The sequence below is a fragment of the Trachurus trachurus genome, assembly GCF_905171665.1.
Source record: "Trachurus trachurus genome assembly, chromosome: 9".
Lineage (NCBI taxonomy): Eukaryota > Metazoa > Chordata > Actinopteri > Carangiformes > Carangidae > Trachurus > Trachurus trachurus.
Genome location: NC_139895.1, coordinates 2,088,588 through 2,114,407, shown reverse-complemented (window position 1 = coordinate 2,114,407; position 25,820 = coordinate 2,088,588). Strand labels below are relative to the sequence as shown.

Here is a 25,820-nt window from a genome sequence, read left to right as displayed (position 1 = left end):
GAAAATTGACAAAATTCTCAAAAGTTTAAAAATTCTAATAAAGTTATTTGTCAAATAAAAAACTGAAATGATACAGAAAAATAACAATAACTGTATTGTCACTAAACTAACATAGGCTAATACATTCACAGGAATGACAATGCAAATAGCTGTAGGCTAGTTGTTAGCTTAGCATTAGCACAATTTACATGTGAATAAAAAAATCAACATTTATGTAATATTTCAAAAATTCACTACAGGAATCTGTGTAAGGACATAATTAACTAAAATCGTTGTGTAGCGATAATTTCGTAGACACGTGTCATGTGACTAAAACTACCTTTCAAAATAAAAGCTTAAATTGAATGTAAGGTAATGAGCCACTCACACACGCCGATGGGCGGAGAAAAACAACACAAATACAGGAAAAGCTCACACAGAACATGACACCCACTTTGAGAAACATTGAATTACGCAACTACACTGCTCCACCTCACTGTGTGTGTGTGTGTGTGTGTGTGTGTGTGTGTGTGTGTGTGTGTGTGTGTGTGTGTGTGTGTGTGTGTGTGTGTGTGTGTGTGTGTGTGTGTGTGTGTCTGTGTGTGTGTGTGTGTGTGTAGGTTCGAGGAGTTCCTGCAGAAGAAGTGGTCTGCAGAGAAGCGTTTTGGTCTGGAGGGATGCGAGTCCTTGATCCCGGCTCTGAAAACCATCATCGATAAATCGTCGGAGAACGGAGTGGAGAACGTCATCATGGGCATGCCCCACAGGTAACACACACACACTGACACACTGACAGACACACACTGACTCAGGGCCTGTCCCAATAGACCGAATCTCCTTGTTGTTTACATTCTACTTCCGGGTAGAAAACCAGCACGTAATTTGAATGAGATCAATAGTAACAAACGAGAGTTTAGCTATATATCATATTTTTCACGCCCTATCACCGTTTAGACAAATCTGAAATGATTGAAGAAACATTACTATTTCTGTGTGTGTGTTTTGTGTTGCTATGTGTTGTATTTATTCAGTTTGGGGGAATCACAGTGTCTAGAAAGCATCAGTGGCTGCAGCTGACAGGGACAGCTAACGGTAGCTAAGCTAACGGCAGCAGCTAAGCTAGCGACGGTAGCTAAGCTAACGGCGGTAGCTAAGCTAACAGCAGGACGTCAGCTGTTAAAACCCTCCCGTTGTGGGACACGACATGAAACTACTCCAGTTAGCTCAGTCATGTTGGAACTCAGATATCGCTGGAGAAAATATTTTTTCATGGAGCGTTTATTGAGTCACTGAGTTATTAAAGTTAAACAGGTAGCTAACCGTTAGCCCGGCTAATCTATGATAACCATGACTAATTACAAAAATGTGCACACAGAAATAGTAATGTTTGTCCAATCATTGGTTTTATAAACTTTACAAACATCAGATTAGTCTAAACGGTGATATAGTGACATGAAAAATTAGATATATATAGTGAAACTCTCGTCTGTCACTATTGTTCTCATGCTGGTTTTCTACCAGGAAGTAGTTGTAAACAACAAGGAGATTCGTCCTATATGCGCACTCCATCACACTTACGCACTGAGCCAAGTGTGGAGAAATGGGACAGACACACACTCAGGCCTGTGTTGTTGTGTTGTGTTGTGTTGTGTTGTGTTGTGTTGTGTTGTCTGACCCTCTCTCTGTGACCAGGGGCCGTCTGAACGTCCTGGCCAACGTGATCCGTAAAGAGCTGGAGCAGATCTTCTGTCAGTTCGACTCCAAGCTGGAAGCTGCTGACGAGGTAACGACCTCATCAAAATCAAATCAATCAAAATAAACTTTAATTGTCTTGGACAATCAATGCTGTAGCTACATCCTGCAAAACAGATTTTAAAACCATACACCAGGGGTCTCCAAACTACGGCCCGGTTCAAATTCCAACCGGCCCGCAGCCTCTGTCATAAAATCAATAATATGCGGCCCGCCAGCACCTACAATTTTTTTTCCCACCAGCCTCGATATATTGCCATGTGCAACACGCAAGGTAACGTCAGTTGCCAACTTGGCGACTTTCTCCCTAAATCTGGCGACTTTCCAAACCCTCTCATCGACTTTCTTTTTGACAAAAACGACTAGTGACAAATCTAGTGCATCTTTTCTTAACAGAGACAGGGTCTATTCTTGTTTTTGGTTGTGATTTTTATTCAAGTGCAATTTTTGATTTTTGAAAATATAATATAATATAAAATATAATAATGTTTCAAATTAACCTAGATATGTTTAAGCTTCCTTTTTTCCCAGACATTTATGTCATTTTATGTGGTCTTCAAATATGAAAAGCAGAGTGATTTTGGTAAAAACTTGTTTAGATTTATTTATCTATGTGAATAAATGAAAAGAATTCCATTTGCAATGAAAAAAAAGTATTAAATAGTTAATTTGCATTTAATGTTAATGGTTCAAAGTATGTCAGGCTGAATGGTCCCACACATTTTTACCTCACCAAATCTGGCCCTCTTTGCAAAAAGTTTGGACACCCCTGCCATACACCATTTCACATACTCTCACTCACACAACCAACAGAGATCACTTACAGACAGTACGACTAAGCTCATAGTTCATACAAGTAATAAATAATTATTGCACTTTCTACTGTATATATTGCATCTTGCCTCAGTGTTGCCACAGTCTCTGGGTCTAAACTGCACCATTTGTATGTTTGGACTCCACCATCAGCATCAATTTAAAGGTGCTGAAGGAATAGAATATGTTTCTATTAAAAAAAGACATTTATATATTAATTAAAATGATGAATATAAAACAACAAACCTCATCGCTGCTGACATCATCACACTGCTGTAAAGTCCTGCCGATGCTACAAAGCTCCTCCGTGTTTTTCTCCCCCGCTCAGGGCTCTGGAGACGTGAAGTACCACCTGGGGATGTACCATCGCCGTATCAACCGCGTGACGGACAGGAACATCACGCTGTCCCTGGTGGCCAACCCCTCCCACCTGGAGGCCGTGGACCCCGTGGTGCAGGGCAAGACCAAGGCCGAGCAGTTCTACTGCGGAGACAACGACGGCAAGAGGGTGAGCCCACACTGCAAGATTTTTTTTTTTACGACAGTGACATGTGCCTCCCAGAACTGTGGGGAGAGGGAAAAAAAGAGAAACCAGCGAAGGAGCGAGCTATTTCCAGCCAACTTGCATAGTTCTGCTTTAACCAACATTCAGCCAACCAACAGTAGTCCAGTCATTTTATGAGAAAAGGTTAAACAAATTGCAACAGAAGCAAACTCAACTGATTTTGTATCCTCAGCATGTCCTGAGTGAGGGAAAAAAAGCCCCGAAGAATCCCATTAGGGGAAAGTTTAGAAAAACACCCAAACATATCCCATTTATACGAATATAAAAAAAAAATTCACGTGAATAGGGTAACATTTTTAACCTTTAGATATCTCCATGAAAATTAGTTGATGACTAGTTGATTACTTACATTAAGACAAACAAAAAATGTATTACAAGTTTTTTGAAATTCTTTGTTAACATGAGCAAATGTGCATACATTTGCATAAATCTGCATAAATTGTACCGTTTTGACGGCACATGTATATATGAAGTTGCTGTGGTGGTACCGGCATGGAAATTGGAATGAGTTGACTCCATCGGTCAACCGACAAGTTGACCACTTTAAATTTCAAGATGACTGTAAAATCCCCTTATTCGCACAAACTGAAATACGCTGCTATGGCCGGGTTTTGGTTGATTTTTCAAGACAGCCACATCCTTAGTAGAGCAGGTATGACATGAGCCAACAGTGCATAATCCAATTACATATGGATAATTTGCATACATACAGCACCTGATCTAAACATTGGGTAGAGCAGGTGAAAATGTCTTGTTCAATCTTGTTACATATTACAGTTATAAAACTTAAGGAATGGAACAAATTTAGGCCCATGAGCATTAATAGAGACATTTTACCTGCTCTACTAAGGATGTGGCTGTCTTGAAAAATTGCAGTCATCTTGAAATTTAAAGTGGTCAACTTGTCGGTTGACCAATGGAGTCAACTCATTCCAATTTTCATGCCGGTACCACCACAGCAACTTCATATACATGTGCCGTCAAAACGGTGGAATTTATGCAGATTTATGCAAATGTATGCACATTTGCTCAGGTTAACAAAGAATTTCAAAAAACTTGTAATACATTTTTTGTTTGTCTCAATGTAAGTAATCAACTCAGTAATTTTCATGGAGATATCTAAAGGTTAAAAATTTTACCCTATTCACGTGAAAAACATTTTTTATATTCGTATAAATGGGATATGTTTGGGTGTTTTTCTAAACTTTCCCCTAATGGGATTCTTCGGGGCTTTTTTTCCCTCACTCAGGACATGTTGGGGATACAAAATCAGTTGAGTTTGCTTCTGTTGCAATTTGTTTAACGTTGACCCCTTTTTTGGCCTAAAATTACTGGACTACAGTCCAACAGCTGTGTGTTCTGCACCTCTTACTCTGTGTGTGTGTCTGTGTGTGTGTGTCTGTGTGTGTGTGTGTGTAGGTGATGTCCATCCTTCTCCACGGCGATGCAGCGTTTGCGGGTCAGGGTGTCGTCTACGAGACCTTCCACCTGGCTGACCTGCCGTCCTACACCACGCACGGCACCGTGCACGTCGTCGTCAACAACCAGGTAACGGCCGCACAGTAAACAGGAAGTGGGAGTGTGTTAATAAATAAACCAGAAGGGAATAAATGACGCACCTATCGCCTATTTAAGGGCACATTTGAGACAGAGCATTATGTAAAGAATATACGGTAACACTTTCCTTTAATAGGTATTCATCAGATGGACATAACAGCTGTCATAAACATCAATGAATACTTATGACAGCTGTCGTTAAGTGTCATTCTGTAAGTTATGTCACTTTTGATGCAAAGTTGACATTGTTTGAGATGTTTTTGTTCTGACAACTTGACATAAAGACAATTTAAACTGTCATAGCAGACCTAATTGCTAAACTTTAAAAAAAATTATGTCAAGTTCTCATAACAAAAACATCTCAAACAATGTCAACTTTTCATCAAAAGTGACATAACTTACCGAATGACACTTAACGACAGCTGTCAGAAGTATTCATTGATGTTTATGACAGCTGTTATGTCAATCTGATGAATACCTATTCAAGGAAAGTGTTACCCAATATACTTTCAAGACAACATAGAAGTGCTTTTGTTTTGTTTTGTTTGTATGGTACTAGGGCTGGGACGATATGCTTTTCTCCTGATTCGATTCTTCTACGATTTTTTGGATGGCGATTCGATTTAAATTGTGATTCTACGATATTGCCGATTCTCTCGATTTTTAGTCTTTAGCATTTTTAACATTTATCTGCACACACACAAATACTGTAGGAGCCTATAAATGAACATACTCCATTATAAAGTGAACTTAAACCCTTTTCAAAACCTGGACTCACTGAATGTAAAAAAAGGCGAACAAATGCACATTGCACAATATTTAAAAAAAATTCAAAAACAATTAAAAAAAAAATATCGATTTTTGAAAAATAAATCGATTAAAAAATCGTCAAAAAAGATATTGCGATATTTATGTGAATCAATTTTTTCTCCCACCCCTATATGGTACCATAATGTATGTTTTAATTCATGATTTTATTAGCTGGTGTCTCACAACTCTCTTTTTGAGTGGTCCCCAACACTTTTAATGTTGTCAAGGGGGAACGGGTAATTTTGTAATGAATATTGTATTTTTATATTGTCTCTGGATTCTTATTGTGTGTTGTGGAGTGACACCGAAATAAAGCTTCTACCTATCTATCTATCTATCTATCTATCTATCTATCTATCTATCTATCTATCTAGATCGGCTTCACCACAGACCCTCGTATGGCTCGGTCCTCCCCCTATCCCACCGACGTGGCTCGAGTCGTCAACGCTCCGATCTTCCACGTCAACGCCGACGACCCCGAGGCCGTCATCTACGTCTGCAAGGTGGCGGCCGAGTGGAGGGCCACCTTCCACAAGGACGTGGTGGTCGACCTGGTCAGTCCCCTCCCCCTTCTGGCACTAACCCTTAAAGGGATAGTTCACTCAAAATAGAAATTTCCCTCATTATCTCCTCCCCCTCATGTGGACTAAGGGCTGGGAGAAGTTTCAGAGTCCTCCGTGACTTCTCTGAGTTACAGGGGGTCTCGGCGTAGCAGTGCATGTCCATATGACGGTTGCAGATGGATACCAACCAAGTCTTCCATCAATCAATCAATCAATTTGTTTATTTCGGGCATGTCAATTTAAATCATCACACTTCATCCTAGTTCAAATAATACAATACACATGGCCGAAAGGGAAAGCGGGAGAAGCAAAAGCTTATCTAGTCCCGCCCCCATTACCCACAGAATAAAAAATATTTATCATAATCTTTTCTTTTTTGCTTCCCCCCCCCCCCTTTTTGCATTTTGATATAACATTCTTTTACTTATGACATTTTGACATAACATGTTACAGCAGTAGGTAGTATACATATATAGTATATATATCATATCATAATCTTTTCCTTTGTTTTTGCTTTTTTTACATTTTGATATAACATACTTTTACTTATGACTCCTCCGCTGCAGGGTCACAACGCTTCACTTCACTTGTAAACTCCCCGCTTGGCTAACACAAAAAAACAAATGCAAGAGAGAAATGAAATGAATGTTGCGATTGCATTTAACGTCGTCTCTTTGATCACTTCAGCGTCCAACATGAGGAGACGACATAGACGAGAGAAGACTTTAAAACGTTAAATGCAAACACAACACTTTGGTCTCCCAGAAAGTAGTTACAGTGACAATATGGATAACAATAGTTAAGATTGCACAGAATGAAAAGGTAAAAGGTCTTTTGTACCGACCTCAGAGTGCAGCGATAACCAATCAGAAAGTTTCTTGCACGCTAACATTAGCTACGTAAATCTGCTGCTCTTTTATAATATTGTAAAAGATTACAGCCAAAAAAAAGACATAAAAGGAACTTTTTTATTCTGCCTCTCCAAAGGTTAGACAAAGTTAAAGGGATAGTTCCTTCATGCTGCACGTATGTAATGTCCCTCTTGTATTGAAGCCCCAAAATGCGAAATTGTTCCGAAAAAAAAAAAAGTCTATATTCCAAAGTCCAAATTTGGACGAACCGGGAAGAGGAGCTTCGAGAAGCTTCTGCTACAAACAAGCTTAAAATATAGACTTATTTAATTTTTTTTCGCAACAATTTCTCATGTCGGGGCTTCAATACAAGAGGGACATTACATACGAGCAGCATGGAGGTATTTGGATGTTTTTTGGTGTGTCTTTTTGTTACGAAGACAGTTGGTATCCATTTGCAACCGTTATATGGACATGCACTGCTACGCCGAGACCCCCTGTAACTCAGAGAAGCCACGGAGGACTCTGAAACTTCTCCCAGCCCTTAGTCCACATGAGATCGTACTTTTCTCAGTTTTTTCTTTTCCTTAAAAAAACAAGAAGAACAGAACTTTTTTAAATATTGTACTTGTACTTTTCTCAACCTGTTTGTTTCTATTTTAGCTAGTTGGACTGGCAATGGGAATTAGCTTGGTAGCTAGAACTGGGTACATTTACATTTTATTTAAAAATGTGTATCAATGTACATTGTCCCTCTCTATCAAATAAAACTGAACTGAATTGAGGTCACGCCTGCTCCAACGGGAAGTCTGCGAGCTCGGGAGTAACCTCTGTGTGTGTGTGTGTGTGTGCGCAGGTGTGTTACCGTCGGATGGGTCACAACGAGATGGACGAGCCGATGTTCACGCAGCCGCTGATGTACAAACAGATCAAGAAGCAGAAGCCGGTTCTGCAGAAGTACGCCGAGAAGCTGATCGCAGAGGGAGCAGTGAGCCGGCAGGAGTACGAGGTGACACACACACACACACCGACACACTAACAACAACACAACACGACAACTACCAACTACACAACCCGGCCGCCATCATCATCGTCGTCTCTTTGTCTTGTTCGTAGGAGGAAATCGCCAAGTACGATAAGATCTGTGAGGAGGCTCACGCTCGCTCCAAGGACGAGAAGATCCTCCACATCAAGCACTGGCTGGACTCGCCCTGGCCCGGTGAGAGTGTGTGTGTGTGTGTGTGTGTTGTAGGGGTGCAACGGTACAGGTAGCCCACGGTACAATACGTACCTCGGTTTTTGGCCCACGGTTCTCGGTACGGTTTCGGTATGTGTTTTGTGCAGAGAACTTTTTTTTTCTCCCAAAATAATGTTTATAATTTATAATATTTATAATATAGCTCTCCCCTCTATCTCTCTCTCTCTCACACACACACACACTCACACACACCACACACACCACACACACACACACACACACACACACACACACACAAGCCCCTAGCTCCTCCCTCTGCACACTCCTTTAGTCTTTCAGTAGGTGAGCACTCTGAAGCAACTTTCAAACAGAGATCGCGCTATATTGCCGTCATGGAAGACGTCACTATGCTGCAGCCACAGTCTCTCACTGGGAAAGAAGGAGTTAGTCTATTGTGTTTTTTTAAACAGCCTTTCACCACCTCTCATCCCTGTCAGTCAACTCCTGCTGCTGGACATCGTCTTTCTATCGCGCGCGGACACGCGGGCACGCGGATACGCGACCACGCAGATACGTGCAGTGTGCATGGACAGAGTCCTGCTGGAACTCTCATAAAAGCTAAATGTGCTAAATCGCGCTAATAACTAATTAATTTTCCCCGCGATTGCGATCAGCGACCGCTCGTGCTGCCGCCTGTTTTTTTTCCCCCTCTTCTGTGTGTGAGCTGCACTTTCAGTTGCAGGGGGGAGTCACTGTGAGTGTGTGGAGGCCATAGGTGGAGGCTCAACAGTGATTGGACATCAACTCGCGGGGGCGGGCTTTCGCCTACGGCCAGGCACACACATACACGGCACAGCTGCCTGTAAAGCAGTAAGAGCTGATGCAAGCTGAATCTGAAATACCGCGGTCCAAGGGCGTATTGCACCGTGCAGGCCGTACCGAACGGTTCGGTATTTTACCGTGAACCGTTGCATCCCTAGTGTGTTGTATACAGTAGGTCTGCTGAATGGGACCGCGTGTGTCATGATCGCGGTCGAGACCAATTAGCGATTAGCGCGTTTAGCATTTATTAGCACTGCAGCAGGAGGAGGAGGAGGAGGAGGACTGACTGTGGCAGGACCTCTGCCTCTGTTTCACTTTATGTTGCTGGTAAATATGTAAAAGTAGGCTAAAGTTACATTATTTAGTATGCACTAATTAAAGGGTCAGAGCTTTAAGAGACATTTTAGCTTGTCTCCTCCCTTGCAGCCAGAATCTCACCTACTTTTAACCTCAGACTGTCACAATGATGTATCAGATGTCAGACTGCCTCATTCTTTCAGTTTTAACCTGAATATAGAGACATGATTGATTTTCCCAACGATCAAAGTAAACCAAACCGAACCGAAAACCATCACCACAAAACCGTGAACTGAACCGTTTACTTGAACATCTTTTAAATACATATTGCCGCTTAATATGTTTTATGTAGCTAGCCTATGGCATTTTTAAGCTTCATGTGTGTTATTGGACAGAAAGAGCAGCGCTGCCTCGGAGCATAGCCTACGTACAGAAAACACATTTACATCAATAAATAAATGTTTCAAGGTTCATCTGATGGACATTGAGGGACAGATTCTCTAAGTTTTGCACAGCTTTTGCTCATGCTAAACCTGCACAGGCTGAAGACCCCCTTCACATGTGTCAAAACCAAAACCAGAGAGGCAGATTGTGCAGGTTTAACACGAGCAAAAGCTGTGCAAACCTGAGTAAATCTGAACCCTAGTCTCATGCTAAAATTTACTGTAAATTCACCTTTAAAGTGCATTTGTTTTCTATGTTTGTGTATTTTAGGTTTTGCATCATTTCTGTATTTGCAGCATTTGGTTTGGTCGTTGCAGTGAGTTTGGTTTGGCCCTTTTTGGCCACCGTACTGACTCTCTGCTCCGTCCGTCCTCAGGTTTCTTCACTCTGGACGGTCAGCCCAAGTCCATGAGCTGCTCCTCCACGGGTCTGACCGAGGAGAACCTGAACCACATCGGAGGGGTGGCGTCGTCCGTCCCCGTCGAGGACTTCACCATCCACGGAGGTCTGGCACTGTCTCTCTCTCTCGGGGTTCCCACTCTTTCCTCTAAACCATTTTCCAGCACTTTTCCAGGACATTGTCAGCTGCTGCAGTCTGACAGCACATCAGACGTCACGCCAACACATCCCCCCGTCCCATTCCTGCTTTGGAGAAGTCTTTTCCACAGTTGTAGCTCGTTTTGTACATTTAACCAGTTTGTTTCTATGTTTCTTCCTCTCTCTCATTCTCTCTCCCAGAAGTCAGATTTAAAGACGTGCAGTCTACGGCTCCAACTTATCTATAGACTATGACAGTGGCTCAACCTTTTGTACATCAAGGACCCCTAAATTGACACAAATTAGACCATGGACCCCCATTGGACCACATTTAGAAGCAAACACCAGAAATGCACATATATTTGTTCTAAGACTGAAGAACATTACTTTTTTATACTTTTAAATTAGGGCCAATGGCGTGAATTTTTGGAAATATTATAGAGAAATTTCTGGAAAAAAGTGGTCCAATTTCTCCAAAAACATTTAAACATTTCTAGGAAGAAGTGGTAAAAATTCTCAAAAAAAAGTGAAAAATAAAACAAAGTAGCCAAAAAATGTTCTCGAAAAAAAAAGTGGTAAAATTTATTCAAAATACAAATAAAAAAGTAAAAATTTTCAAGAAAAAAGTGGTAAAATTTCTAAAACAAAAAAGCTTTTTTTTTAATCTAGAAAAAGTGGTAAAATTAAAAAAAAATAAAATAAAAATCTAGAAAAAGTAGTAAAGTTTCAAGAAAAAATCGGGGACCCCCTTCAAATCTCTCAAGGACCCCACGTTGAGAACCACTGGACTATGACATAATATCTTACATGCTTAGAAATTAAGACAATTTTATCATAGAACAACGCAAAAACATGTTGTTTTTGTTTTTAAACCACGACCACTACAGTTCTCTGTCACTGTCTATATCTATCTGTCCTTCATCAGAGAAGACGACAGGTCCAACACTAGAAACACTCAGCAACTCGATGTGGTTTCCTCGACATCGACATAGTTTTCTCGCTAGGATTGGGAAAGAAATCCTCTGTGGGGTCTGAAACAGTTAAAACTGAGCTCTGGCAGCTGGTGTCATGATGCGATAAATAATTTTCCAGGACAACTCAAAGATTTTCCAGGACATTTGACAATTTTTCTCAATTTCCATGTGTTTTCCATCACTGGAAAATTGGTCAACCATTTTCCAGGATGCGTGGGAACCCTGTCTCTCTCTCTCTTTGGACTCGTCAGGACTCGGGACTAACTCCGACTCTGACGACTGACTCTCTGCTGTTTCAGGTCTGAGCCGCATCCTGAAGGGTCGGGCCGAGATGGTCCGTAACCGCACGGTGGACTGGGCCCTGGGCGAGTACATGGCCTTCGGCTCTCTGCTGCAGGAGGGGATCCACATCCGGCTGTCGGGACAGGACGTGGAGCGAGGGACGTTCAGGTAAACGGGTCGCAATCTGCTACTCGGTTAGGAATTTATTATCCGGTTAACCTAGGATTAAAAAAACGGCACGTTAGAGCAACAGTCTAGTGTCGGATCAAACTACATCATCATGCCGTGGTTCGGCTTTTTGTAGTGTTCAACAGTTTCGGATCAAGCAACGTGATTTTCTGCTGTGTAAAAGCGTTTTTGGATCGAGCCTCCGACTTTCAAACCTTTTACAATAATCTGTGGTGGTTCCCTCGGCAACCACGGTCGGGAGAGAGACGACAGGTGTCATCAAGTCAGAAAAGTGTTAGAAAATCTGCTGCTTTCAGTTTACAAACATTCTGAAACCTTCCCAGTTATTTCCTGAGACGATGCGAGGCAGAGAGGAGCGAAGGCACCAACATGTAGCGTGGACTAATAAATAAGCACCGCTAATGATTTAAAAAAAAAAATTCTCTTCCGAGGCAGCTGTGGCATAAATGCGCTGCGCTCAGAGTGGATGCAGCACATTTATGCCCCGGCATAAAGATGCACATGTGCCCCATATGTGCATCTTAAACACAGGGTTCTTACAGATCCTTAAAAAGTCTTAAAAGGCATTGAATTCATTAATCTAAATACAAGGCCTTAATTGGCATTAAAATGTCTTAAATCAATTTTTCAAAGGTCTTAAAAATGTTAACACATGGTAAGTGGTATTTTATGGTTGTAATTAGTCTCAAATCTCAAAATAATTGGTAACAATCCGACATACAGAAGTTAGATATAGAGAGTCAGTGTTACTTTTTTTTTTCCAGACTTTTTATGCATTTATTTTGAAAGGAGCTGGAAAGAGACACAATCCAATGTTCATGTAGCAGTCACTTTACCTTGGATCACATAGGAAAGTGGGTAAAATTGTCCCTAACCCTATGTAATAGATGTGGTGTTTTTTTTCTTTTTTCTGCATTTGTGTTTATTATGAAGTCTTAAATTTCATTTCAAGTGGCTTTAAAAAAGTCTTAAATTTAACTTGGCTTAAGCTGTACCCTGACCACGGTATACAGTATTACCATGACTAATTAAAAATGATGACGTAAGTGGCATTACCAAACATTGGCTTGTGTCTTCACCAATCAGAAACTGAATACTAGGGCTAAACATTAGCAGACCAAAATCTCATTGGTCGATTGGTCGCAGGAAAAAAACAAAAAACATTTGGAGCCCTGTCTTGTCAAAATTAAGTCAAAATCAATATGACCGAAAAGTAGTAGGCAAAAACATATTAAACTAACTGAAAATTCAACCACACATAAGTGCTACTGGACATATAATCAATTTTAGACATTAAATTATCAATTTTGGGAAAATTAAGACCTGACTTAAAAAGTATTTAAAAAGTCTTTTCACGACTTTATAAAGTCTTACATTTGTCCGAGTACTGAAATGGTACTCGGATACCATTGTCGTCCAAGCCGAGCGAGTGGAGCAATGGATTTATTTTTTATTTTTTGATAAACTTTGCCTTTGATTTATTATCCCAGCCTATTATGAATTCTGTTGTATCATAGTGGTCTAAAGTCTTTATCACAAACTAAAACTGTTCAGTTAAAAGTGTCACGGATGTAAATGGTTACAGCTTGAAGTGGCTGTGAGGTGTTGAAAAATATTGATATGGTCTTGAAAAAGTCTTAAAAAGGTGTTAGAATTAACCTCAAGATTCCTGTATAAACCTGTTTATGCACCGACTGCCAGCGCTCTGTCCGTCAGACATGATGACGTCATTTTATTTTTTATTACAGTATTCGGTTACCCGGGTAACACCAGGTTAGGTTACTCGGGTAGAAAATGATTGTAAATGCCCGTCGCTAGTTGCTGACGTAGTTTGTCTCCTCTCAGCCACCGTCACCACGTCCTCCACGACCAGAACGTGGACAAGAGGATCTGTATCCCCATGAACCACCTGTCCCCCGACCAGGCGCCGTACACCGTCTGCAACAGCTCTCTGTCCGAGTACGGAGTCCTGGGTGAGTCCCAGCATTCAGCCGACCAACAGCCCACACTTAAAGGGATAGTAGCATTTTTTTAAAAGTCAAAGTCAAAATCATTTATTAGTCTCCTGTAGGAGAAATTTCTCTTGGACAGAGAGCAGTGCTGCTTCACAACAAAGACAAAAACAGTACAAGAGAAAAGCAGCAGGGAAGTACTAAAAACATACAGTAAAATCAATTAAAGTGCAATATGCCTCAGAAAGTACTAGTGGCAGATGTATGGACACGCAAACATTTATACATATCATCACACAAGCTGCTCATTCATAAAAGTGGGGTTGTATGATCTACAAATAGCCCCTAAGTACTTTAATTGCAGTAGAAGACTCTCTGCACTCCTCCCGTTAGCAACGCCAGCCCATAATAGCCCTGCCCAGAGATTTACAACATACAGACCCAAAGAAACAGCCTATTTTCACGGCCTAAAAGAGGTTTTACCTGAAAAGAAATACACAGTTCCATTGTTCACTATAATATAATTTTTTCCAGCCCTTCAAAGTGCAGGAAAAACACTGTTTTTATTTGGACCGAACCAACTCACGTATCCCTCCGCCCAGGGTTAGCGCCCGCCGATCAGCAGTTGGTTAGGTCCAAATAAAAACTGTGTTTTTCCTGCACTTTGAAGGGCTGGAAAAAATTATATTATAGTGAACAATGGAACTGTGTATTTTTTTTCAGGTAAAACCTCTTTTAGACCGTGAAAATAGGCCGTTTCTTTGGGTCTGTTCACAACACTGTATGTTGTAAATCTCTGGGCAGGGCTATTATGGGCTGGCGTTGCTAACGGGAGGAGTGCAGAGAGTCTTCTACTGCAATTAAAGTACTTAGGGGCTATTTGGAGATCATACAACCCCACTTTTTAAAAAAAATGCTACTATCCCTTTAAATGCAATCGCAACATTCATTTAATTTCTCTCTTGCATTTGTTTATTTGTGTTAGCCAAGCGGGGACAGTGTTTCCTCCAGAAAATTAGAATTTTGGGTGAACTATCCCTTTAACCAACACTCAGCCACGTCTTCACCTCTGACCTCTGACCTCTCTGCCCCCACCCCCCCCCTCCCCCTCAGGGTTCGAGCTGGGCTTTGCGATGGCCAGTCCCAACGCTCTGATCCTGTGGGAAGCCCAGTTCGGTGACTTCCACAACACGGCTCAGTGCATCATCGACCAGTTCATCTGCCCCGGTCAGGCCAAGTGGGTCAGACAGAACGGCATCGTGCTGCTGCTGCCCCACGGCATGGAGGGCATGGTACACACACACACACACACACACACACACACAGACACACACACACACACACACACACACACACACACACACACACACTCTGCTCCCCCTGCTGGTCGGACTCTGACTCTGTTGTTGTCGTTGTTTCAGGGTCCAGAGCATTCTTCGGCTCGTCCAGAGAGATTCCTCCAGATGTGCAACGACGACCCAGATGTCATGCCTGTAAGACGCACACACACACACGCACACACACACACACACACACACACACACACACACACACACACACACACACACACACACAGGGTGAATTCCACTTCCCCCCCCGTGGCCCTAACCCTTCGTTTGGCGCGTTCACGTGAAGTGGTGTTGTCCTGATTCTGGTTCAGACGAGGGTTAGGGGGAAGTGGTCTGGCTATCTGGCCCTTCAAACGGCACACTACAAACCGAGGGCTATGACAAGTTTCCCAGAATGCATCTTGCGGCAACCAGCAGCTGTTTTATTTCTCGCTGTAGCGCTGTTATTACGTCACTTTGTTAAAGCAGTACTAAAGAACTTTCAGTTTTGGTTGAGTTTGGCGGCGCCAGTGGCCCAAAGCGGTAGTGTTTTGCCTGAAGGAAGACTCCACTTCCCATGAGCACCAGCGAATAGCGCCGTAAACATCCTGATCTCCCGGTGCATGGAAATTAACAGAAGACGTCCAAACTAAGTTTCTGTTTCTAGTGGATCATATCACAGTAAACACACATACACAATCATTGCTGCTCCCTCCTCGTCGTGACTCGTGAAAGTGAAACTTAAGTGAGAGCAGGGTTCCTACCGTGCTCCTCAAAGCTGCTTAGAGCCAGAGAAGGCGATACAGACCATAATGATACAGACCCCCTCAGGCCATGACAGAGGTGTCATTCAACCTGTTGTAAGTCGATGTACCATCACAAAAGTTATGAAAACCTTTCAACCTTATATGAAGGTTGAAGGTTGAAAAGTTCCTTAGTGTTGGTTTAAGTTTTAATAGTTTTTCATGTGAGAAAGTAGCTGTTTAGATCCCAATGTGCGGTCGGTTTATCCACATGAGGCTGTTTAGACGTTTGCTCCGATGTTTTTGGGAGAAGTGAAGCTCCACCTGTGGAGCAGATCAACGGCTCGTCACAGAGACACCACCCGTCCATAGAGCTCGTCAGCCGGCCAACCTCCGTCGTCATCCCGGGGGAGAAAACCATCGCTAATTAACTTACCCGCAGGTTTTTAGAGGTTTACCACCGGGTGGTTACATTATTTTTAGGAGATAAATGTTGGTCTCATTAATGAAATCTAACACCTGTATCAGTAGCATTAGTTAGTTTGGATTAAAAGTGAAGCTTCCTGTGTGTGTTGGACAGAAGAGCAGCGCTGCCTCGGGGCTCTGGAGCCTACAGACACAAACCACCACATTTACATTAAGTTAGTCTGGCCTGATGGAAGTGTGTTGCTGCGATTAGCCTCTGATTGGTCGGAACGAGCCACCCGGTGGAAGTCCCGGGAAACATCAACAAACAACAACAGGAACCGAACCATGGATCTATTATACATCTGTGTCATGAACCGAACAGAAGAATAAACATCCGCCAACGGTTGCCGATCGTCGCTACACCGCGGACCCAAATCCAGTTTCCAACCGGCAATATTTTGCGAGCGCACCGTTGCTACGGCGCCGACCGCATCGATTGTGACTGGTTGAAAGAATTCCAAACGGCCGGAGCGTTTTTTTTCTCTGATGGCAGAATCATAGGCGGAGCAGCCAGACTCTCCTTCTTCTCTGGAGGAGGGTCTGGTCAGCGAGACTAACATTAAGTTAACGTGGTTTTGAACACAGGATTTGTGGCAAAAGCTAAAAGCTCGTCACGTCTGCTTATGTGAAAGCCAGCACGACATGAAACTACTCCAGTTAGCTCAGTCATGTTGGAACTCAGATATCCGCTGGAGAAAATATTTTTTCATGGAGCGTTTATTGAGTCACTGAGTTATTAAAGTTAAACAGGTAGCTAACCGTTAGCCCGGCTAATCTATGATAACCATGACTAATTACAAAAATGTGCACACGTAAATAGTAATGTTTGTCCAATCATTGGTTTTATAAACTTTACAAACATCAGATTAGTCTAAACGGTGATATAGTGACATGAAAAATTAGATAAATATAGAGAAACTCTCGTCCATCACTATTGTTCTCATGCTGGTTTTCTACCAGGAAGTAGTTGTAAACAACAAGGTGATTCGTCCTATTCGTAGGGGTCGACTTTCAACCTCTACCCCTTGTAGCTCTGTTTCAAAGGTTAAGGGGTAGGGGGGGAAATTGGAATTGGGCAACAGACACACACAGACACACACCCTCAGTATGATGAGCAGGTTGTTCACCCTCCGCCCCCCCCCCTCTCCTCCTCCTCTCCCCCTCCTCCTCTCCTCCTCCTCTCCTCCTCTCCTCCTCCTCCAGACCATCACCGAGGACTTTGCGGTGCGTCAGCTCTACGACTGTAACTGGATCGTGGTGAACTGCGCTTCACCAGGGAACTACTTCCACGTGCTGAGACGACAGATCCTGCTGCCGTTCAGGAAGCCTGTGAGACACACACACACACACAAAGTCACACACACACACACACACACACACACACACACACACACACACACACACACACACACACACAGAGACACACACACAGACAGACAGTAGCTGATGTTGTTCTCCTCCTCCAGCTCATCGTCTTCACTCCTAAGTCTCTGCTGCGTCACCCAGAGGCCAGGTCCAGCTTCGACGAGATGTTGCCAGGTAACAGGATGATGTTGTTGTTGTTGTTGTTGTTGTTGTTGTTAGGACCACGGGGCAATCGCACCAAGCACTATTGTTGAACTGTGGATTTTTTCCTACTTAATTTTCTTCTTTCATCTTCCGGACAAATTTTGCCTCGCTACTTGTCCTGAGTTGTAGGACAAATTATATATCTAAACGTGTGGTTTGATTATGAAAAAAAAAAAAAAACGGTGCAAAATTTTGCATGTAAGTCAATGGGAAGGGCGAAAAAAAAAAGAGCGAAAAAGACCAATCATTGGAGTTTAACAAACGTCTACTGCTCAGGCATACTTTCACCTAGAGACTCCATTTAAACTTTAAACAGTAGACACAAGTCTTGTGTATTGTCGTATTACTCCACGTTTTGATAGGTCATATAGTTTTTGATCAATCACTGATCAATGACCATGATCATTTTTTGAGAAATTATGAGATTATAATGGGTGTGTATTGCACGGAATGTTCGTGTCAGAGTGCGTGACATCATCGGTTAGAGTGGGAGAGATGCCAGAAAAACTCCAGATTTTTTCTCTTTCCACACTCGGCCCGGCCACAATTTACACTCCACACCCATGATTTTTTCCAAATTTGTAAGACAAACTTGTTATCTCTCTTATCATCTGCTCAAAATATCAGAGAGACTTACAGAATTTGAATTATCAGCCTCTGAGTGCGGCCACGTCTGTCTCTGCTCCTCATTGACTCTAATACAAATATTTTCTGAGAGAAGCAGAATGGACCCCTGTTTTAAAATCGCACGTTTCTGCAAAATATTTACTGTAGAAACACCAAAATCACACCAAAGCGTTCAGGAAGTCCTTACAGCGATGATGGTCTGTGTTTTGTTCTGATAGGAGATACCGTTTTGTCACGCTAAGCCTAAATGTGAGACCAGTGCAGAGGCAGAAAATCGCTCTTTCTCCACGTTTCTGTCTGTCTCAGCTAAGGGTTGCCTCTGTCGTCAATGGCAACCACCTCAAGTTGCCCGGGTAACCTCTGAGCCTCAGGCCAGAGCCACAGTTCATCTACTGACTGTCTCTGTCAAACACAAACACCAACACACATCTCCTCCTCCTCTCCTCTCCTCCCTCCTCTTCTCTCCTCTCCTCTTCTCCCTCATTCTCTCCTCCTCCTCCTCTCCTCTCCTCCTCCTCCTCCTTCTCCCCCTCTCCTCCTCCTCTCCTCTTCTCTCCTCTCCTCTTCTCCCTCATTCTCTCCTCCTCCTCCTCTCCCCCACTTCTCCTCCCTCTTCTCCTCTCCTCCTCCTCCTCTCCTCTCCTCCTCCTCCTCCCCCTCCTCCTCCTCTCCTCTCCTCTCCTCTCCCCCCCTCTCCTCTCCTCCTCCTCCTCTTCCTCTTCCTCCTCCTCTCCTCCCTCATCCTCTCCTCCTCCTCCCCCTCCTCCTCTCCTCTCCTCCTCCTCCTCCTCCTCTTCTCCCCTCTCCTCCTCCTCCTCCTCCTCTCCTCCCTCATCCTCTCCTCCTCCTCCTCCTCTTCCTCCTCCTCCTCCTCCTCCTCTCCTCTCCTCTCGCCCCCTCTCTTCTCTCCTCTCCTCTCCCCCCCTCTCTCCTCCTCTCCTCCTCCTCTCCTCCTCTTCTCTCCTCCTCCTCCTCCTCTCCTCCTCTCTTCCTCTTCCCTCCTCCTCCTCCTCCCCCTCTCCTCCTCCCCCTCTCCTCTCCTCCTCCTCCTCCTCCTCCTCCTCCTCCTCCTCCTCAGGGACTCACTTCCAGCGGCTGATCCCGGAGGAGGGAGCAGGAGCGTCGTCTCGTCCGGAGGAGGTGAAGCGTCTGATCTTCTGCACGGGGAAAGTTTACTACGAGCTGACCAAAGAGAGGAGGAGCAGAGGGATGGAGGACACCGTGGCCATCGCCCGCATCGAGCAGGTAAACTCACTAAGCCCCGCCCCCCTCGCCACTAAGCCCCGCCCCCCTCGCCCGCCGGTCTGGCTGTGTGATGTTTGATTTATTGACAAATTCTCATGAAAATTATTATTTTTCAGCACTTTGTGGAGAATATCTATGCTTAACATGTATATAGAAAACTTCCTTAAAGCAGAAGTGAGTGATCCGGTCGTTTTCGCTAATGCTGCGTTCCAGGCAGGCTTTTGAAATCATAAATTACAGCTTCAAGTCACAACTTACGACTTTGTAGCGTTCCAGGCAACCCACTCGTGTTTCTCCGACCTGTTTTACCGGTGAAAGTCACTATAACGGCCACTCGTAACTTCCGACCGGTGAACTCGTACCAGATCGAACTGGTACCACTTCACGGTCGGAAAAATACGAGTTTCCTTGAACGCACCATAACAGTCCTCGTCGCTACATCACCACATTCACGGCGTCCCTTGGCTGCACACACAGCCCTGCATGCCGTTCTCTCTCCTCATTGGATAAAAACTGTAGGATACGATAAATGTTTTCTCTTCGGCTCAGAGCAGAGCAGAGGGACTGACAGACCCGTGTTTCAGTCCAAACACTCTATGTAAGTGATTGCTGTCGGAAGATATAACTATTTAAGACTTATATTAACACAAATATATCACTTACTTCTGCTTTAACCTAGTGGAAATCTCAAAAGAATTGGTAGAATTCCGACATAGAGAAGTTAGTGGCGGCCGTCAACGCGGAATTTCTCACCGCCACCAGCTCCCAAATCTGTTTTTGTTTTTTGTTTTTTCGGACTTTTTATGCATTTATTTTGAAAGGACAGCTGGAAAGAGACACAATCCAATGTTCATGTAGCAGTCACTTTACCTTGGATCACATAGGAAAGTGGGTCAAATTGTCCCTAACCCTATGTAATTGATGTGGTGTTTTTTTTCTTTCTGTTTTCTGCATTTGTGTTTATCATGAAGTCGGTCTTAAATTTCATTTCAAATGGCTTTAAAAAAGTCTTAAAAAGTCTTAAATTTAACTTGGCTTAAGCTGTAGGAACCCTGTGTGCAAAAAAAATTTCAGTCAAAATAGTTTTTTTTTGCTTTAACTCATGTGTGCAGGGTTCCTACGCAAGTATGGAAAGTATGAAAGAGTATGGAATTTGATTTTATACATTTCCAGGTCTGGAAACTATTGTATGGAAATATATTTATCTTAATATTTATCTGGGTTTGGTCTCATCTGAAGTTATTTGGGTTAATTATTTGGTATGCGCTATTGTACCTAGCTACAAGCACCACATAATGATGCTTTTTTTATATTATGCGCATCTATTTGCTCAAATATCACAAATAACTTGATTTTTTTTTTTTTTTACCGAGAAGTCTGGAGATCAGGGTCTGGAAAAAGTCTGGAATCTGGAAATGTCAAATGTGTAGGAGCCCTGTGTGTGTGATGTCACAGTGATGTCACAGTGATGTCATAGTGATGTCATCCCCCCTCTCTCTCTCTCTCTCTCTCTCTCTCCTCTGCAGCTCTCTCCGTTCCCCTTCGACCAGGTGAAGGCCGAGTCGGAGCGCTTCGCCAACGCCGACCTGGTGTGGTGTCAGGAGGAGCACAAGAACCAGGGTTACTATGACTACGTGAAGCCTCGCATCAGGACCACCACCCAGAGGGCCAAGCCTGTGTGGTGAGCACCTCCTCCTGCTGCTGCTCCTCCTTCTCCTCCTCCTTCCTCTCCTTCTCCATCTGCTCCTCCTGCTGCTCCTCCTTCTTCTTCCTTCTCCACCTCCTCTTTCTTCTTCTTCCTCCAACTCCTGCTCCTCCTTCTCCTTCTCTTTCCTTTTCTTCCTTCACCTCCTGCTCCTCCTCCCCCTTCATTTTCCCTCTCCTGCTCCTTCTTCCTCCTTCCATTTCCTCCTCCTTCTCCTTCTTCCACCTCCTGCTCCTCCTCCTTCCTCCTCCTCCTTCTCCCTTCTCATTCTTCCTCCTTCCTTTTCTTCCTTCTCCTCCTGCTCCCCCTTCTTCTTCCTTTTCCATCTCCTGCTCCTCCTTCTTCCTTCTTCTTCTCCTCCTTCCTCCTTCTCCTTTCTTCTTCATTCTTCTTCTCCTTCTTCCTTCTCCTGCTCCTCCTTCCTTTTCTTCCTTCTTCCTCTCCTGCTCCTTCTTCCTCCTTCAATTTCCTCCTCCTTCTCCTTCTTCCACCTCCTGCTCCTCCTTCTTCCTTCTCATTCTTCCTCCTTCCTTTTCTTCCTTCTCCTCCTGCTCCTCCTTCTTCTTCCTTCTCCACCTCATCCTTCCTTTTCTTCCTCCTCCTTATCCTTCTCCACCTCCTACTCCTCCTTCTTCTTCTTCTCCACCTCCTGCTCCTCCTTCTTCTTCCTCCTCCTCCTTCCTTCTCCTTCTTCCTCCTTCCTTTTCTTCCTTCTCCTACTACACCTCCTGCTTCTCCGCCTTTCTCCTTCTTCTTCCTCCTCCACCTCCTGCTCATTCTTCTACTCCTTCCTCCTTCCTTCTCTTTCTTCCTTCTTCCTCCAAATCCTGCTCTTCCTTTTCTTCCTCCTTCTCCTTCTTCTTCCTCTTCCTGCTTCTTCTCCTTCTCCACGTCTTGTTCCTCCTCTTTCTTCCTTCTCCTTCTTCTTCCTTCTTCTTCCTTTTCTTCCTCCTTCCTTTCTCTCCTCCTCCTCCTCCTCTTCCTCCTCCTCCTGTCACCATGACAACAGCTCAGTGTCTGACACCTCCTCCTCTCTCTCCTCCTCTCTCTCCTCCTCCTCCTCAGGTATGCGGGGAGGGGCCCGGCCGCCGCCCCGGCAACAGGAAACAAGTTCACTCACGTGACGGAGCTTCGCCGCTTCCTGGACGCCGCCTTCGACCTCGACGCGTTCAAAGACCAGCAGTAAAACACGACAAGACAACACCAAACCTGCAACAACAGCAACAACAACAGCCCTGTCCCCCCGCCGCCTCTCTAAGCCCCGCCCCCCCGCCCCCCTGCCCCCCTGCCCCCCCCCCCCGACCAGCTGGACCCACTTACACACTCGAGACTGCAACACACACACACACACACACACACGCTGCAGCAGCTTCAGGTTCAGCTAGCCGTGATGCGTTCACTGTCGTCTGTTCAGAACCGTTCAGAGCGGAGGAGAAAGAAAAGAAAAAAAAGTTTGTAGCGGAAAATTTAAAAAACAAATTTGTTAGAAAACCTGTTATTGATCAGTTATTGATTGATCGGGAGTCGTGATGCGTTCACTGTCGTCTGTTCAGAACACGTTCAGGACGGAGGAGAAAGAAAGAAAAAAGTTTGTTGGAGGAAATTTAAAAAACAAATTTGTAAAAGAAAAAAATAGAAGAAAACCTGTTATTGATCAGTTATTGATTGATCGGGTTCAGCTAGCTGTGATGCGTTCACTGTCGTCTGTTCAGAACCGTTCAGAGCGGAGGAGAAAGAAAAACAGGAAAAATTTGTTGGAGAAAAGAAAAAAAAGAAAAAAACTAATTTGTAAAAGAAAAACAAGAAGAAAACCTGTTATTGATCAGTTATCGATTGATCCGGACGTGAAAAAGAGAAAACAACACATGGATTTGAGCCTGAAGCTGAACACACACACACACCTACACACCTACACACACCTTCCTCCGTCCACACACAAACACACACACTCCTCCTCTTTTATCTTCATCCTCATCACTCCATCACTCCTCCTCCTCCTCCTCTTCCTCCTCACCTGAAAAGTTGCAGGAAACATTTTAATTTAGTGCTTTTTCTTTTCTTTTTTCTTTTCTTTTCTTTTCTCCTTTTTAATTGTCTCGTTAGCATCGTTAGCGTCTCCATTGTAAACCAATGGGAGCGCGGCTAGCTGCTAGCTAGCTGAGTGAGAGTGTGTGTTTAAAAGGATTGTGTGTAATCGCTCGTTGAGGGGGAAAGTTTGTAATTAGTCACCGCGGCAACGCTTAAAAAACCGCACACAGAGATTTTAATTTTACTCATCTTTTATTTTGAAGGGACGCTTGAGGAAATAAAATGTTTCTCCCCCCCCCTCCTCCTCCTCCTCCTCCTCCCCCCTTCTCTTCCTCCTCAGCCAAATGCACTGCTGATGATGATGATGATGATTTTACTCCTTGGCTTCTCTCTTTCTTTCTCTATCTCTCTCTTTCTGGCGAGCATTTACCCCCCCATCCCCCTCCCTTCCTCCCTCCCTCCTTCCCTCCCTCCCTCCCCCCCCGTGCCAAACTGGAGCGTCATGTTTTTTTCTTTGGTGTCGAGCAGCTTGAACGAACGAACGAACGAACGAACTCGATCCGGTGGTTTTTTTTGCAGCCGAGGAAAAGGAAACGAAACGAACGTGGACGACAACAGCCGGAGAAGAAGTTGGAAGAAGAAGACGAAGATGAAAAAGAATCAGCTGCAGGAAGAGACAAAGAAAATGATTTATTTATTTTCATAAAGGGGATTGAAATTATTCTCTTCATTATTTTTGCTTCATTCAATAAAGAAATACTGTATGTACTGAATCTGCTGCGTCCGTCGCTCTCTACTCCACTACACTTTTACACTTGTGAGACAGTGAACGCACCACACGACCCAGAACTCAATCAATCAAACTTTATTTCTCTTCTTTTTTTTCCAACTTTATTGATTGTTCGCATTTTGAACATAAAACACAACAGACATCATGCACAGAACAAATACAAATTCTATTTTTTTATTGCAAAAAAAGGCTATAAGAATCATCAGTAATAAACCTTTCCGTGAGCCGACCAACTCACTATTTAGTCGCCTGAACATTTTGAAATTCAGGGACTTAGTTGATTACATTACAATACAAACCATGTACAAAGCAAAAACTAAACTTCTTCCTCAAGATATCCAGAATCTGTTTAAAATGAAGGATTCCAGTTAGAACCTGAGAAGACCACTATTATTTGAGAAACCAAAGACTCGAACTACTGTAAAAAATCACTGTCTTTCTGTTAGAGGGGTTAACATCTGGAATAATTGTCCTGAAAATATTAAATTATGCTGTACTCTAGTCGGCTTTAAAAAACTTTATAAGAACAACGTCATTTCTCGTTACAGTATGGAAAATTAAGTTCAATGATTTTGTACTATTTTGGGTTATGCACAGTGTACAATTCTTTATTTTGTTGTGATCAGAAATTTAAGTGTACTGATTAATTTCAAATGTCTGTGATCTGATCCTATTGTATTAATGCGTCTATATATTTTTTTTTATTTATTTTTTTTTTTTTAAGGTAAAAGGGGTAGGGGTATATAAGCTTTGGCTTCAACCTACACCCTTTCGGTTATATAAGCTTGATATATACCGAAATAAATAAATTCATTCAATTCATTCATTCACATTTAGAGGTCATTAAAGCTATATTATGTATCTCAAAATAAAACAGATAAAGGGGATTAATTAAAGAGAAAATTATACATTAATAATATATTATATATATATATATACACGCACAAAGAAAAGAAAGTCTTTCCTTAAAGGGATAGTTCAACATTTTGGCAAATTGTTCCCATTGCGATAATCCCTATAGTCATAGCAGTAGGTTCGTTACCTTTAATTGTTGGTGCAAGCTGTTTTTAGAACGGCGGAGCAGAGCCGTGAGCTGCTCAGAGCTACGCTACGGAGGCTCATTATGGGATTTCTTTGTTGGTTTCCCTCATCAAACCCATCAAATACACAATCCAACAACTCCACAACGCTCTGGTGGACAAGTTGTGAGCTGCACATTCACCACGCTATGAGATAATAACACAACGTTACCACACAGAGTTGTTTTAGAGGGAAATTCATGCAAAACCACTGATGCACGTTGCCTTCAGGGACAGTTTTTCATCAAGCAGTCTCTGTATTTCCCTCTAAAACAACTCTGTGTGGTAACGTTGTGTTATTATCTCATAGCGTGGTGAATGTGCAGGTCACAACTTGTCCACCAGAGCGTTGTGGAGTTGTTGGATTGTGTATTTGATGAGTTTGATGAGGGAAACCAAGAAATCCCATAATGAGCCTCCGTAGCGTAGCTCTGAGCAGCTCACTGCTCTGCTCCGCCGTTCTAAAAATAGCTTGCACCGACAATTAAAGGTAACGAACCTACTGCTATGACTATAGCGATTATTATGGCAATGGGAACAATTTGCCAAAATGTTGAACTATCCCTTTAAAGGTGAAGTCTGTTCTGTTTCGGTCCAAACCCCCCAAGGATCAAACATCACAGCTCTCTCTGGTTTCTGTATCTGTCCCTTTA

General features: G+C 43.2%; 1 protein-coding gene and 1 long non-coding RNA gene across 3 annotated transcripts in view; one reads left to right on the top strand and one right to left on the bottom strand.

The window, feature by feature from the left end:
* ogdha (oxoglutarate dehydrogenase a) overlaps nt 1-22,542 on the top strand; it is a 52,287-nt gene extending 29,745 nt beyond the window's left edge. For both annotated transcript variants that reach the window (XM_083978981.1, XM_083978980.1), the window contains 17 exons: nt 600-746; nt 1,672-1,762; nt 2,873-3,052; nt 4,529-4,657; nt 5,851-6,030; nt 7,747-7,899; nt 8,007-8,109; nt 10,028-10,156; nt 11,462-11,612; nt 13,479-13,606; nt 14,699-14,877; nt 15,007-15,078; nt 17,328-17,453; nt 17,591-17,663; nt 19,399-19,565; nt 21,092-21,246; nt 22,336-22,542. In XM_083978981.1, the coding sequence (XP_083835107.1) occupies nt 600-746; nt 1,672-1,762; nt 2,873-3,052; nt 4,529-4,657; nt 5,851-6,030; nt 7,747-7,899; nt 8,007-8,109; nt 10,028-10,156; nt 11,462-11,612; nt 13,479-13,606; nt 14,699-14,877; nt 15,007-15,078; nt 17,328-17,453; nt 17,591-17,663; nt 19,399-19,565; nt 21,092-21,246; nt 22,336-22,456 (2,284 nt within the window). In that variant the 3' untranslated portion in view covers nt 22,457-22,542. The remainder of the gene's footprint in view (nt 1-599; nt 747-1,671; nt 1,763-2,872; nt 3,053-4,528; nt 4,658-5,850; nt 6,031-7,746; nt 7,900-8,006; nt 8,110-10,027; nt 10,157-11,461; nt 11,613-13,478; nt 13,607-14,698; nt 14,878-15,006; nt 15,079-17,327; nt 17,454-17,590; nt 17,664-19,398; nt 19,566-21,091; nt 21,247-22,335) is intronic.
* Nucleotides 22,543-22,762: 220 nt separating this feature from the next.
* Nucleotides 22,763-24,065, bottom strand: LOC310991215. Its single transcript, XR_014595608.1, has 2 exons — nt 23,083-24,065; nt 22,763-22,914 (listed from the first exon to the last, which is right to left on the bottom strand). It is a non-coding gene; the product is annotated as an uncharacterized lncRNA (long non-coding RNA).
* Between the last annotated feature and the right edge of the window lie 1,755 nt (nt 24,066-25,820).